Source organism: Sebastes umbrosus, chromosome 1 (genome assembly GCF_015220745.1).
Source record: "Sebastes umbrosus isolate fSebUmb1 chromosome 1, fSebUmb1.pri, whole genome shotgun sequence".
NCBI classification, from domain to species: domain Eukaryota; kingdom Metazoa; phylum Chordata; class Actinopteri; order Perciformes; family Sebastidae; genus Sebastes; species Sebastes umbrosus.
The window spans coordinates 25,681,339-25,696,438 of NC_051269.1; the positions used below are offsets into that span (position 1 = coordinate 25,681,339).

The following is a 15,100-nucleotide window of genomic DNA, read 5'->3' on the forward strand; positions in this document are numbered from 1 at the left end:
TGTACTAACTCTCAAACCTAGCAAGTGCATAGCCACAAATGTTATTAAAAACCCACAGTAATGCATGTTAACATTTTAATGTGATAATAAGAATATTGTATCTACCTGTTATTTCATCACCAGATCCTGGATTCATAGGAGTCATACAAGTATCTGTTTCTTGAAGGCACAAAAACATATTAACTAAAACTATTGTCTTTGTTTGTACTGCTACTAAACAAATATTAAAGGGGACATATAATGAAAAACTTTTCAGTGCTTGTGCACGTATATTTGGGTATCTGGAGTGCCTACCAACCCACAAACTGTGAAATAAGAAAACCCAGTCAGTTTTTTGTGGGCTGTCTAGATCAGAAAATATGTGATTAGCATCTGCACAGTAGGAAGGCCAACTTCACACCTGCATATCCATCACACACTAGCTGAGTGACCAATCAGCAACCATCGCATTGGTATGTGCTTTGTTAAGACATATTCAATGTACATGTGAATATATTGTATATACTTAAACATTTTTTAAAGAGTCAGTGTGAATTATTGAAAAACAGAATAATTACCTGATGCTGGTTTCACTGATGTTAGGAAAGTAGAGATAAAACTACCAGTGCTACTTGGCGTCCCAACAGTCCAATCTGGTGAATAAACAAAAGTACATTTCAAAAATACTGAATACACTGAAAGACGTATAATTAACCAAAGTCACAGTTAATATCTGTAATTTTGTTACCTGATGTTCGTTTTACAGGAGTTACCAGAGTGGAAGCATGAGGCCTGGTAACAGTCAGACCTGGCAAATAAAAAGACAAAGACCTTTTGTCATGTTATCACTGCCTGTAGTCTAGGGTTTCCTTTTGTTTCCTATGTTTCCCTGTCCTTTTGTCTCTTGTGTGTTTTCCCCTGGTTTGTCTAGTTTGTCAGTGTGTTGAGGGGTGTGGCCTTCCTCTTCCTCCTCCTCCTCTGGGCGGGCTCGGCTGGAGCAGCTGAGAACAATCATCCAATCTACACACACCTCTGCAGTATATCTACCCCGGTTTTCCTGCCAGTCATCGCCAGATCATTCCGTCACCCTCCGTGGTATTTACCTAAATCAGGCTCTCTAAATTTGTTGCTCTTGTTTTTGCTGTTGCTCTCGTTTTTGGATCATTTGGACTTACCTCGTTTTGCTCTGTGCTCAGGTCTGTTCATCTGCCAGCTGTGGCTACTACCTACCTGCCTGCTCACTCCTGCACGCTGCTCCTGGATCAACCTGGAACCTGTTTTTTTGTTAAAATAAATATTCTTTTGTTCCCCCTTAAAGACTCTCGTGGTGTGCTGCTTTTGAGTCCACGTTTCTGTGAACTAGAACATAACACCTTTTCAGATTTTCAAACTAATTAATATTGAGGTGCTATGTAATAATGTTCTGGACTGCTTCCTTAATACAGAAGATGTCCTATCTGTGGTCATACTATACAGGACTGTCTCAGAGAATTAGAATATTGTGATAAAGTTCTTTATTTTCTGTAATGCAATTAAAAAAACAAAAATGTCATGCATTCTGGATTCATTACAAATCAACTGAAATATTGCAAGCCTTTTATTCTTTTAATATTGCTGATTATGGCTTACAGCTTAAGAAAACACAAATATCCTATCTCTAAATATTAGAATATTTCCTCAGACCAAGTAAAAAAAAAGATTGATAACAGTAAAACAAAATCAAACATTTGAAAATGTCCATTAATGCACTCAGTACTTGGTTGGGAATCCTTTTGCACGGATTACAGCATCAATGCGGCGTGGCATGGAGGCAATCAGCCTGTGGCATTGCTGAGGTGTTATGGATGCCCATGATGCTTCAATAGCGGCCTTTAGCTCATTTGCATTGTTGGGTCTGGTGTCTTTCAGCTTCCTCTTCACAATACCCCACAAATTCTCTATGGGGTTCAGGTCAGGGGAATTGGCAGGCCAATCGAGGACAGTAATGCCATGGGCAGTACACCAGTTACTGGTGGTTCTGGCACTGTGGGCAGGTGCCAGATCATGCTGGAAAATGAAATCCTCATCTCCATAGAGCTTTCCAGCATGATCTGGCACCTGCCCACAGTGCCAGAACCACCAGTAACTGGTGTACTGCCCATGGCATTACTGTCCTCGATTGGCCTGCCAATTCCCCTGACCTGAACCCCATAGAGAATTTGTGGGGTATTGTGAAGAGGAAGCTGAAAGACACCAGACCCAACAATGCAAATGAGCTAAAGGCCGCTATTGAAGCATCATGGGCATCCATAACACCTCAGCAATGCCACAGGCTGATTGCCTCCATGCCACGCCGCATTGATGCTGTAATCCGTGCAAAAGGATTCCCAACCAAGTACTGAGTGCATTAATGGACATTTTCAAATGTTTGATTTTGTTTTACTGTTATCAATCTTTTTTTTTACTTGGTCTGAGGAAATATTCTAATATTTAGAGATAGGATATTTGTGTTTTCTTAAGCTGTAAGCCATAATCAGCAATATTAAAAGAATAAAAGGCTTGCAATATTTCAGTTGATTTGTAATGAATCCAGAATGCATGACATTTTTGTTTTTTTAATTGCATTACAGAAAATAAAGAACTTTATCACAATATTCTAATTCTCTGAGACAGTCCTGTATGTTGGCATCATTGGGGTCATGCTTGACTCTCTGTCCAAGAGGATGGATTTAAGCTGAAAAATTTCCAGTGTGTACAAATAAATAAATATTTCTGAAGACAACTTCATGGGACAGCCTTATTATTTGTGTATTTGTATTTTGTATATATGCATAAGTATACAGTGATAATGTTTGATTATGATTCTGATGGCACACTGTCTCAATTTTCAAATGACATGAAATTAAAAACAGATGCAGTCATCCTTTAATGCATGTCTAATTTGCGCAGTCCCAATAGAGTGCTGCAGGAATGAGACCTAAAACCAAGATATGAGTTATTTTTGCAATCGATGCTAACTTCCTGGTTGATAACTGTATTAATAAAGTCATAAAGTGCTGTGGGGATTTTTATCAGACTTCCAAAAAAATATCTATCACCTTTACGTTTGTTAAATCAGTGTTTTTCTATTTGTTCTGCAGTTTGTAACCCCTAAAAACAAATTCATACCTGAAATATTACACCACACAATTTTTCTTGTGCCAAAACTGTATCGAAACATAATACTATAATATCAGTAGATGTGGAAAAACTCAGTCACTCACTGCGTATGGTGATGGAGGATGCGTCACTGTGTGGAGATGGATCATTTTTCTCTCCACGCTTTACAATGTAATAACATTTCAGTTTAACCTCAGCAGGTGAATTCTGATCTGCCAACAAAAGCAGCTTAGTTCCGGTCAGTGTCTGACGACATGAGAAGCTATTGACAGTTCCTCCACTTAAAATGTAGAAATAACACTGAGACACAGGAACAGATGATGGAGTCTGACAGATCAGTGTGACTGAGTCTGTCTCTGTGATCACCGGTGGATTCACTGTCAGTTTAGGTTGAAGAGATGCTGAAAATCAAGCAAATGTTGGATTAAACAATTACAAATTTAATTTTTAAAACATAATTTCTGATGGTGAATTTATAATGGCAGACGATACCCATTGATATTCTTCTAACACTTCCTTTGAGGACTCGAACCCCATGTTGAGAGTCACTTTGTTGTTTGTGCTCATACTGTAGCAAGTTCTTAAAATATAAGTCTACAGAAAGATTGCAGTTGGTATAAACACTGCTGCCAGGCTTTCAGCACGTACTAAGAGAAGCGACCACATCACACCGATCCTTGCTGCCCTTCACTGGTTACCTGTGAGTTTTAGAATTGATTTTAAGATTTTACTGCTTGTTTTTAAAGCCTTGAATGGTCTGGCTCCTGCCTATATCTGTGATTTACTGACTCCCTATGAGGCCCACTAACAGTTCCAAAATACAAACCTGTCAACAAAGGTGACCTCAACTGTGGAACAAACTCAGCATCTTCCTTTAAATCTCTTCTTAAGAGTCACTTTTATATTCTGTCTTTTTCTTAACTGATGGCGCATTGTTGTAACTTTTATTTACATTATTTTATCTTGTATTTATATGATTATATCTAGTTACTTTACTTTACTTTAACTTTAATTACTTTTATCATGCTTTTATTGTAAAGCACTTTTTAACCTTGTTTTGAAAGGTGCTATGTAAATAAAGTTATTATTATTATTATAGCAGCAGTGTTCACTCACGTTGTATGGTGATGGAGGATGTGTCACTGTCAGGAGAATATTTTTTCTCTCCAAGATCTACAGTGTAATAACATTTCACTTCAACCTCAGCAGGTGGACTTTGACGTGCCATCTTCAGCAGCTCAGTCCCCGTCAGTGTCTGCAGACAAGAGAAGACTCCGGTAAGTCCTCCACTTAAAGTGTAGAAATAACACCGAGACACAGGAACAGATGATGCAGTCTGACAGTCCAGAGTGACTGTTTCTGTCTCTGTGATCACCAGTGGATTCATTGTCAGTTTAGGTGGAAGAAGAGCTGAAAGGAAAGAGATCTACATATCAAATACTGAATAATTACATTAATATGACAATAATCCAAACTGAGAAATACTGATTAATGTGGAGGAAGTAAATAAAAATATAATGTACAACAAAACCATGTGTAAAAATAGTCAAATCAATAGCAGACTACACCAAACTTCCCATACAGTGAAAACAGAGACTGACCTTGTCCTAGAATCTCGTGAAAGAAAACTGTTGGAAATATAAAGAGTTAACAATATAAATAGACATGATTATAATTAATTAATACCTTCAACAAAATGTAGAATATTAAAACTCCATCCAATGTTTAATTATGTTAAACAGAGGTGAGAATCAAGATCAAGATATTTATTATTTGTTAGGAAAATTAGATTAGATTTAGACTCTGCACTGCAGTTCCACAGTTTACAAATAAACAGCACAGAGCAACAACACAGGTAATAGGAACACACATAACATGAAATCACCAACTATATAAAAGACAAAACATAAGTGTGGATAACATGCTGGTACATAATGGCTGACATTATATATTAATGTTAACCTGCATTAGTTTCTGATAGATTACATTAATAATGAAAAAAATCTATAGGTTTAACTTACACATGAGGATGACAAACAGCAGGCGTCTAGCCATGATGAAGGTGAAGAAGACTGTCCAGATAGAAGATACTTGTGGGTCTGACTACATGGACTTCCTGTACTGCGGTTTCATTTTACACTTTTAAACTTGCTCACAGGAAAACCACAGCTAGCACCAGAAGTGAACCTCATTAACAGACAGGACACAGAAACACACACTTGACTTACTTTTTAAAGCATAGCCTGTATTTTATTTAGACTGAATCCGACACACTTGAGGCCTCTTAACAGAACAGTGGGTAACATTTCGGGGATCTATTTAAAGGAATGGAATATAATATTCATAACGATGTTTTCATTAGTGTATAATCACCTGAAACTAAGAATCGTGTTTTCATTAACTTAGAATGAGCACTTCATATCTACATAGGGAGCGGGTCCTCTTCACGGAGTCCACCATGTTGCTCTGCCATTTTTCTACAGTAGCCCAGAAAAGACACCACAGTACTGTTATCACAGTAACGTGAGCCGCAGAGGAGGAGTGAGCAGAGGGGTACTCAGTTGGTTGCAATCTGCAACCACACCACAAGATGCCGCCAAATCCTACACATTGTGTCTTTGCACAATGCATGCGAGCGCGCGTACATGCGTGCGTGTGATTCCCAAGTCTCCAGGACCTTGGGAAAGGCATGTCCCCATTTGTCACATTTTTTTCACGTCATTATATAGCCTATAAACACGTGTGTGTGTGTGTGTGTGTGAGTGAGTGTGTGTGTGCGCTCCTACTTAGGCCACCTTTGGGGACACATTTCAGACTAAAGACCAATTAATTGGGGACGGCTTGTCCAATTGGAGACAAAAGCCGAGTCCCCAATTGGTAAGTCTCCAGGAAATAATGTAAGTAAATATAATGGCTGTCTTCACTAAAACAGTTATTAAAAACAAAACTGCTCACATTTGTGTTCATGTTCATGGTCTGCTCGAAGTAAAAATGCAGATATTTCCAATAAATGTACAGGGTATTCAAGCATTTTAATTCATATTTCCAAATTATGCTACACAGGCTCTGTGTTCTTCCCTCTAGTTGGTAAAATGTCTTATCGGCTGAGTTTTAAGTCACCTTAAAAATTATGTTTCCTTGCAAATGGTTGATTGATTGATTCTGTTTGTTGTTTTGTGTTAAATCATGTTTTGTAGTTGGTTTTTACAGTGTTTTCTGTGTATGTGCATTGTAGGAATTTGTATACGGCCCGGGCCCAACAGCCAATGGCAAGGCCGCAACTTAAAGTACCCGTTAGATTTTAACAATTAATGTTTTTTGCTTAGAGCTGACAACGCCACCTAGGAAATACTTGGAGCCTAGGACTCTGATAAATTCAGGTTCTTTTACATCAGGGGAGCAGAGTTAAAAACACAGGCAGAAGTTTAAATCAATTTAAAACCAGATTTATTGCAATTAAAATAGCATGGGTCTAAAAATGAATGATTAATCTAAAAGCTAAAAGGAATAAAATGTTACTAGCAACAAGGTTAAAAACCCTATAAAAAGTCCAGTCCAATCAAGTCCAATCCGGCTCTTTAATCCAGTTCAGTCCACTCCAGCGATCCTCCTCGTGTCCGCGTCTTAGCTCCTCCCGTACTCCAACAGCCGTCTGCCCGTCTCTCCAGCACCGTCCAAAACTGTGAAATAACAAGAGACCAGGACCAGTAGTGTGTTCTCCACTACTTTGCTATCACAACTCCAGATAAAAGCTATCCTGGTCTGTTTTCAGTGTGTCCGCCACGTAAATGTACCAAAGGGTACTTACGTTTTTTGAGTGAATCTGCGTTGGCGGACACGGTCTGCTGCATGTAGTCTCACAGGACTCTCAGGTCACTGGGCTGGTAGGTAGTAGCAGGAGGGCCTTTCTGCTGCACTGCTGTCTCTGGACTGTCTCTGACTGAAGATCTTCTCCTCTGCTGCAAGCTGTTCTCTCCTTTTGTGTCCTCTCCACCTGTGCTGCATCCTGCTAATTGCAGGCTCTCCGCCACACCTGCTGCTCCTCTCCTAATCAGTCTCTTTGATTGGGGGTGTGGCTGTCCATGGGTCTCATTCCAGTTCATGACTTAAAAACACTTCAATTTACGTATTAAAAGCAATCAAAACAACCAACATGCAGGGATAAAACACACAATAGAATAAAAACCATAAAACATGCAAAATAGAATAAAATCAACCATAAAACATAAAACATGCACAAGTCATTTTTGACCCTGTCACACATACTGTATGTGAATCTCTTGTGTAAAGCACTTTGGTACAAAAATACATTTCGTGTTTAAAGCACTATATACTCAACCTCAACTTTTTAAATGAATGGGACTTTTTTGTGTATAATGTTTTTATTATTTAAAGCAAGGCAACACATAACACGATATCTTCTGACCTAGCTTCTGTTTCTATCAATTCCATGAAGTCCAATTTAGCCATTACACCATTCTAGTTTTTGCTCTTTGGGATAATGGTGTAAATAATGTAAACATCACAACTGTACATTAGAAAGTAAAGTGTAAAAAGTTGCAAGAAAAAATATTTTTTGATTTCAAATTGACTTTGGAGTGCTGTACACTGCATCTCTCAGGGCTGATGTAGCTGTTCTCTCTGAGGTGTTGTTGTTGTCACTCTATGAAGAAAAAGAAACAGACATAACTTAACTGCCCTCAGTGAAGTGTAAATGTTTGCCAGCATTATGCATTTATCGAGATATAAAAGTTGCACATGTTTAGTATCTGTCATGCTGAAATATAAGAATGCACATTTTGTACCTGTAATGGGATATTATGCCTCTTCAAATTATGGCCACTAGAGCATTTTAGCAGAACTTGCACCACCAAGTGGCAATGTCTATGAACATCATTGTGATATACCGGTTTTGACAATAACTGTGATATTTAAACATGAAATATTCATATCATGTTAATACACATATGATAATATTGTGTAAATAATCCAGGGCCTCTTAAATAAATCTATATGTACAGTTATGGTCACAGACGCTCTCTCCACCTCCCTACACTTGTATTTTGAGTGTAATTTATTTGCCAAAAAAAGAGACAAAACACACAATGAACAAAGTTTAAAATTAATTTGACTGATAGCATTAATATTATTTAAATTTTTCTATAGATATCACAAAAATATTATTATTGTGAATTCTTTTGACCACGATATCCATGTAATGAAAGTCTGATATCCTGATTGCCCTACTATGAGCCTTATGCTACATTAGGAAGAGAGAAGCAACTCACCAGTTTTGTATTGATAAGTGACGATACTGAAGGTTTCATCATAACCACCTTGCAAATCAGTGCTGTTTGCATTTGGTCTAAATGGGGGGGGAAATAGAAAAACAGGTTTTGTAAAGAGTGTTTCTACATTACAGAGGAGAGCAAAAGCACAGTACACATTTCCAAATGAATATACTGTATTACTCTCCCCAAACATCTAAATTATGTCACTGAAAAGTGTGTATTTCAGGTTCTGCCGGGTAAATATGGAATAAACCTTTCTAACCTGACATGTTGTCACTAGCACTGTATTGATTCCTTCATGTCAACACCTACTTGCTGCTCCACCACTCCAAAATCCTCCCTCTTATGCTTATTATTTAAGTTTTGTCTTTTTGTTGACTTAACAAGGATATAGTGCGATATCTGAATTATGTATGCTACCTCATATATGTTTTCAATGTGCTGGAGGTGTTAGTTTCCCAGGCAGAGTTATCACTGCTGCTCAGACTGTTTTGAAAGGTCCCTCAAAGAACTTTATTGCCAAATGTCCATGTGTCCTCAAGCAAGGCACTTAATCTGCAACTGTACCGGTGGAGCAGCTCAGAGGCAGTCAGAAGAGGAATGGACGTCCTGAGCAACTGACAGAATGAATATCTGAAACTAAGACTACAATCCAGAGCAATGATTGAAAAGAAGATACATACTGGGTCTCACTCAAGTTTAATATTTGAGAAATAGGATTTCTTACCTCTTGGAAACACCTTCCTCTAGAAAATGCAAAAAAATAATATAACCAGTGATTATTGATATCAGGAAGCTTCAATATTCCCTAATAAACAGGGATACTAGATGTAGCAGTCATTCTTTTACATTTTGCCACCAGAAACTAATGTAAACTGTCTTTAATTGAAAACAATGTGAAACCACATGAAACATTTCCTTCAACTGGAGCTGAGTTTTAGAATGAACACATGGTTAATGTTGTTTGATTCTTACCAATACTGCTTTGAGTAAAGAGAAGTACCAATCCAAGCAAGACGACTCCCACAGTCACAACTGCTCCAATCATCAATGTCATCTTATCTGCATTAAGAGAAGATGACATTAACAAGTGCCTGCCTACAGTGTTAACATAAAGGATGGAAGACAATACAACAACAAGTCTAAAAACCTTCAGCCCTGCTCTTGGACCTGAGAAATAGTAATGTTCATTACACCCAACAATATGAACGTGTTCATGGAATGAACTTAGTATTGGGGCAAAAATTGGCGGTGCTAGAGGTAATGTTGGGTCACAAGAACTGTCCTATATTGTTTTTATAATTAAATATCAAATCAGTTTCAATATCGAAAACTAAATATAGATTAATGACCTGCTTTCAAGAATTTGCAAGGCACACCCTGCTGTTCAAAAATATACTTTAAATATAACAAAAAATGTTTGTGAGCTGGGTCATTACAGCTGCCTTTAATGAACCAGCTGTGCTTATTCAGCTCATCAGTCTATGGGTGCATATACAGTATACCCTACCTATGAGAGTTGCTCAGTGGCACATGAAGCCAAAATGGCTCGACTGCCGAGTGATGAAGTACCCGGATCTTCCGGCGATCTTCCGCAGCCATTGGGCTCATAGAGCACCTTTACCCCCGCCTCCCAGCCCTCGCTCCAGCCTCGGCCTGGGTCTCATTCACATAAACGGAGGAAGTAAAATAACTCTTGATTCGGCTATTAGTGCATTTTACAACTTTTAGGACCTAATGAGTTACAAGGGCTATTCAAGTGTTCATACTGAGAAGTTGATTCACCTCAAAAAAAAATTATCCATATATATATTTGATGAACTAATTCAAATGTAGGTGTACCTGTTATTTCATCACCAGATGCTGGATTCATTAGAGTTGTGTCAGCAGAGGTCCAGCTACCTGCAACAGTGAAAGCTAAAGTAATGGAAGACACAAATACATTAACATTAAAAATCAGAAATAGTTGTATTACGATGTTTATGATGTTGTAGTTCACTTCATTCTCAAATGTATCAATTTAGATGATGTGTTTTAAAACAGGTATTGTAATGAGAACAGAAGTTGTTGAATCATTGTTTTTCCCTTTTTTGCAGTCCCTAGAAAACACTTGAAATATGACACCATGTCACTGAGTTATAGGCTACACTATAACACAATATGATAATATATGAAAGGAAAGGGAAAACACCAGCACCATTTTCATGCAATAATAAGAATCTTTAGTAGGCTACCTGTTGTTTCATCGGTAGATTCTGGATTCGTAGGAGTCATACTAGTACCTGTTTGTTGAAGGCACAAAAACATATTAACAATAAAACTATATATAATCTTCCTTTGTACTGGGGGTACAAATGTTAAACAGCAAATTATTTTACTTGAACAATGTGGGCTGGCAGCTGCACAATAGGAAGGCTAACTTCAAATTTAAGCACATGCATCTCTATCACACAATATCTGAGTAACCAATCAGCAACCATCACCTTAGTATGTGCTTTGACAGAAATAATCACTTTTTATAAACATATTCAGTGTTTCACAATATTACTGTACACAGTGTGTATATGAACACTATGTGAATTGTAGGAAAACGGAATAATTATCTAACGCTGGTTTGGGGAAGTAGAGCTATAGCTAACAGTGTCACTTGAGGTACCAACAGTCCAACCTGGTGAATTTCAAAATAGTCATAATACTCAGAAACACATACTGTATGATCTGTGATTCATCAAAGTCACACTAAATATATCTGAAATTGTGTTACCTGATGTTACAGGAGTTACAAGAGCGGGAGCATGAGGTCTGCTAACAGTCAAACCTGCTGAATAAACATCTTTTAACTTCAAAATAACAAATATAAAAAGGGCTTTGTGATAATGTTCTGGATTTCTATTTAACATGTCCTACCTGTCATAGTAGATGTCGGCATAGTCTGCGTCATGCGTGACTCTTTTTCCACAATATCTACAATAAAGAAAGACGGATTTGAACCTGTCAGTGTCATGTGTGGACAACTGTGTGGGACAGAATATGTGTGCATTTGCACATCACAAAACTAGAAACTAGACTAGAAACTAGACTTTTTATTACAGTTGTGGCGATGTGTATGCATAAGTATGTATGTTCTTGATGTAATGATTGTTGTGTCGACTTAATTCTCAAATTTTATATGATTTTATTTTGGACCTTGTATGTGTGACCACAAAATGTCACAGTTTAACCTTTCAAATGACATTCATTTGAATACAGACACAAACATGGAGTTGTTCTACGGTCTACAGTCAGAATTCACACATCTATGTGTTTAGTTTGTGTATCTGTGTCTTCTCTGACTCACCAGTCAAGCTCTTTCCATCACTACGAGGAGACAAAGAGTTGGGTTCACTTCCCAAACTGTAGTCACAGCTGGCATCGCTTTGTTGAACTACACGTAGACGTCTCAGCAAGTCATCAATTGTGACATAAAACTGGCAGAACCACTGATTGTTTGATCTCCTTTTCCTCTTTATGGTTGTTGTTGTAACTGGATCACTTGCTTCTCCAAAGTACAGGTTACAGCTCGTATCATGATTAGCAGATCCAGGCAGAGTGCAAGCAAAGAGAACCTGGTCACCTTGAAAATGCTGAAGAGTCATCTGTGGTTTTTGACCTAAAAAAGATGAATGAAAAATCATTAAATACGAAGAACTATTTTATCATATCAAGCACACTTTAAGATGAGTCTGTGATTTCAAACAGTGCTGACGTTTACAGAAGTCTGTGATACAACAACACACACATCATGTTTAACAACTAAAATGATAATTCTGTTCTATAATTCTGATGTGTTTTTGTAGTGTATTATACAATAATGTATACTCAAATATATAATTTGATTGCATTATAAAAACAATTTATCAAACTAACAAAAAGCATTCCTTTGCCCAAATGTGTCATTTTAATGGACGGTTGCTAAATCAGTGTTTTTCTATTTGTTTTATAGTTTGTAACCACTAAAAACAATTTCACACCTGAAATATTACACCATACTACTTTTCTTGTGCTGATCCTTTATCAAGACATAATAATATCAGTAGATGTAAGAAACAGTCACTCACTGACTATGGTGATGGAGGATGTGTCACTGTGTGGAGACGGATACATTTTCTCTCCGAGCTTTACAGTGTAAAAACACGTCACTTCAACCTCAGCAGATGAACTCTGACGTGCCAACGAAAGCAGCTCAGTTCCCGTCAGTGTCTGACGACATGAGAAGCTCTTGACAGTTCCTCCACCTAAAGTGTTGAAATTACACTGAGACACAGGAACAGATGATGGAGTCTGACAGATCAGTGTGACTGAGTCTGTCTCGTAGATCACCGGTGGATTCACTGTCAGTTTAGGTGGAAGAGATGCTGAAAATATAAGTATATGTTGGATTAAAAAACAGAAAATTGCATAAAATACTTCTGATGATAAATGTATAATGGCAGAGGATGCCCATTCTAAATCTTCTATCTCTTCTTCTTCTGAAACCCAAATGTGCTCATACTGTAGTGTTCACTCACGTCGAATGATGATGGAGGACGCGTCACTGTCAGGAGATGAAGTCATTGCAAGGTAAAAACATGTCAGTTTAACCTCAGCAGGTGAACTTTGATGAGCCATCTTCAGCAGCTCAGTTCCTGTCAGTGTCTGACGACAAGGGAGGGGTTTGCCAGGTCCTCCTCTTACAACATGAAAATAACACTGAGACACAGGAACAGATGATGGAGTCTGACAGTCCAGAGTGACTGTTTCTGTCTCTGTGATCACCGGTGGATTCACTGTCAGTTTAGGTTGAAGGAGAGCTGAAAATTTTAATATATGTTAGATTAAATAACTGAAAATCACATTTAATTATTCTGATGATAAATGTATTTGTTTGTTTTATCAGATATTTTACAGTTAAATTAAGATAAGAAAATTCCTAATGAGCAAGTGTGATGGAAAAAAGACTAAAAGTACTATACAGCCAAACTGTGTGTAAAAATTGTCAAACTAATTGCAGACTTTACTAAACAGTTCACCTGGCCATGAAAACTAATATTAAACTCAGGTACTGACCTTCTGCTTTCATCTTGGAAAAGAAATCTGTTGGAGAATAAATCAATAAACCAATATATAGTAAATGTTGTATTACTTTCAACCTGATGTAAAAGTTTAATAAAACATGACACCAATAAATAATTAATCTTGCAAATAGAATAAAATAACCTGTATTGGTGTATCTACTTACATTTACAATGAAAGAAACTGACAAGAGGTTTAACTTACACATGAGGACGACTAACAGCAGGCGTCCGGCCATGATGAAGCTGAATAACGTGAATGTCCAAGAACCCTTTAAAGGCAACACTAGTGTGTCTGACTGTGGGAACTTTTACAGAGAGCGTCATTTTGCAGAACACGTTCTCAGGAAAACCACAGCGACCATCAGAAGTGACACAGAAACACAGCTTCACTTGACATTATCTGTATATTTAGATCACATCTTCAGTATTGGCTAGCTATGGTGAGTTGCATTTATATAGCGTCTTTCTAGTCTTACGACCACTCAAAGCGTTTTACACCACATGTCAGCATTCACCCATTCACACACACATTCATATACTGATGGCAGAGGCTGCAATGCAAGGTGCAAACTTTGCCCATCAGGATCTAAATCATTCACACGACGATGGCAATTTGGGGTTAACCCTTGCTCAAGGACACTTCAATATGTGGACTGGAGGAGCCGGGGATCGAACCACCACCTACTTTACACTCTGAGCCACAGCCGCCCGAACTAGCCAGAGAAATTAAAGTTTGTTTATTCCTTCTGTTGCTTTCTTATTGTCTTAATTTTTTTACTTGTTGCTTTTTCTAAACTGGCAGAACTAGTGCTGACTTGTGAAGCCAAACACCTTTAGTTAGTCTCAAGACAAAATACTTTAATACAGTAATTATTTAGTGCAGCTTTTTACTGTGTACACCAATACATACATTATTCAGATATGCGTAATATGAGTAATGCATTCTGAAGAAGAAAACATCTGAGAAGATGCTAAAATAAGAAACTAAAGTTAGGGACCGTCTCAAAGGTGCACGCAAATGGGCCAAGGGGCTGTTCAGATTTTTGTCAATAGCTTTTGCATTTATTTTTCATAAACATATAAAAAAAACTTCATGTCCATCTGGATCTCCTCCCATTGCATGCACAATCTCTGTTTTGGAAAGCAAAATATGCAATAGGGCGTCAAGGGCCATTTTTTGTCAATATCTTTCCAATTTTTTTTAAATTGACACTTCAGACCAACTTTACATTCATCTGGGCCTCCTCCAACCTCCAATTTTTAGAGACAATCATACAATATGGCCAAATACAATTCTGACTTCCACTAACCTCCCGCTCCATTTCCACTTTTAATTGCCACACAGACTATTAAGTTACACAGGTAAAATAGCTGAGAGACAACAGAAAATGTTGACTTGCTTTATTCTGCCAGTTTTTCCTTGTTTTAAAGCAGAAGACATTTCAGAAGAGCTAAAGATGCATGAAGAAGATCTCAGAATGTTATATTCATATATCCAGCCATAATTTGTCAAGGTGACCACATAACTCTGAACCACATGCCTGAGAAAACTGATATACAGAAGTAGTAACATGTAAATGCGTGTACATTTATTCATAA

At 37.7% G+C, this 15,100-nt stretch overlaps 2 protein-coding genes and 1 long non-coding RNA gene across 4 annotated transcripts in view; all 3 read right to left on the bottom strand.

Annotated features, from left to right (window-relative positions):
* The window catches only part of LOC119494335 (flocculation protein FLO11-like), a 75,149-nt gene that overhangs the window by 33,555 nt on the left and 26,494 nt on the right, over window positions 1-15,100 (bottom strand). The window contains exons 1-11 of one of the 2 annotated variants that reach the window (XM_037780172.1): window positions 13,704-13,856; window positions 13,494-13,520; window positions 12,956-13,237; window positions 12,506-12,802; window positions 11,746-12,057; window positions 11,316-11,372; window positions 11,173-11,229; window positions 10,643-10,690; window positions 10,251-10,325; window positions 9,384-9,470; window positions 9,136-9,154 (exon numbers count right to left, since the gene is read on the bottom strand). In XM_037780172.1, the coding sequence (XP_037636100.1) occupies window positions 9,136-9,154; window positions 9,384-9,470; window positions 10,251-10,325; window positions 10,643-10,690; window positions 11,173-11,229; window positions 11,316-11,372; window positions 11,746-12,057; window positions 12,506-12,802; window positions 12,956-13,237; window positions 13,494-13,520; window positions 13,704-13,737 (1,295 nt within the window). In that variant the 5' untranslated portion in view covers window positions 13,738-13,856. Of the gene's footprint in view, window positions 1-7,695; window positions 7,781-8,405; window positions 8,483-9,135; window positions 9,155-9,383; window positions 9,471-10,250; window positions 10,326-10,642; window positions 10,691-11,172; window positions 11,230-11,315; window positions 11,373-11,745; window positions 12,058-12,505; window positions 12,803-12,955; window positions 13,238-13,493; window positions 13,521-13,703; window positions 13,857-15,100 lie in introns of those variants that run through there. The other variant, XM_037780150.1, reaches the window with a different exon arrangement.
* On the bottom strand, window positions 167-4,574 carry LOC119494372. Its single transcript, XM_037780216.1, has 4 exons — window positions 4,234-4,574; window positions 3,222-3,518; window positions 728-787; window positions 167-632 (listed from the first exon to the last, which is right to left on the bottom strand). Exons 1-4 carry the CDS (start codon window positions 4,502-4,504, stop codon window positions 535-537), a joined length of 726 nt encoding a protein of 241 aa, XP_037636144.1. The 5' UTR covers window positions 4,505-4,574; the 3' UTR covers window positions 167-534.
* On the bottom strand, window positions 6,548-7,148 carry LOC119494412. Its single transcript, XR_005208206.1, has 2 exons — window positions 6,926-7,148; window positions 6,548-6,797 (listed from the first exon to the last, which is right to left on the bottom strand). It is a non-coding gene; the product is annotated as an uncharacterized LOC119494412 (long non-coding RNA).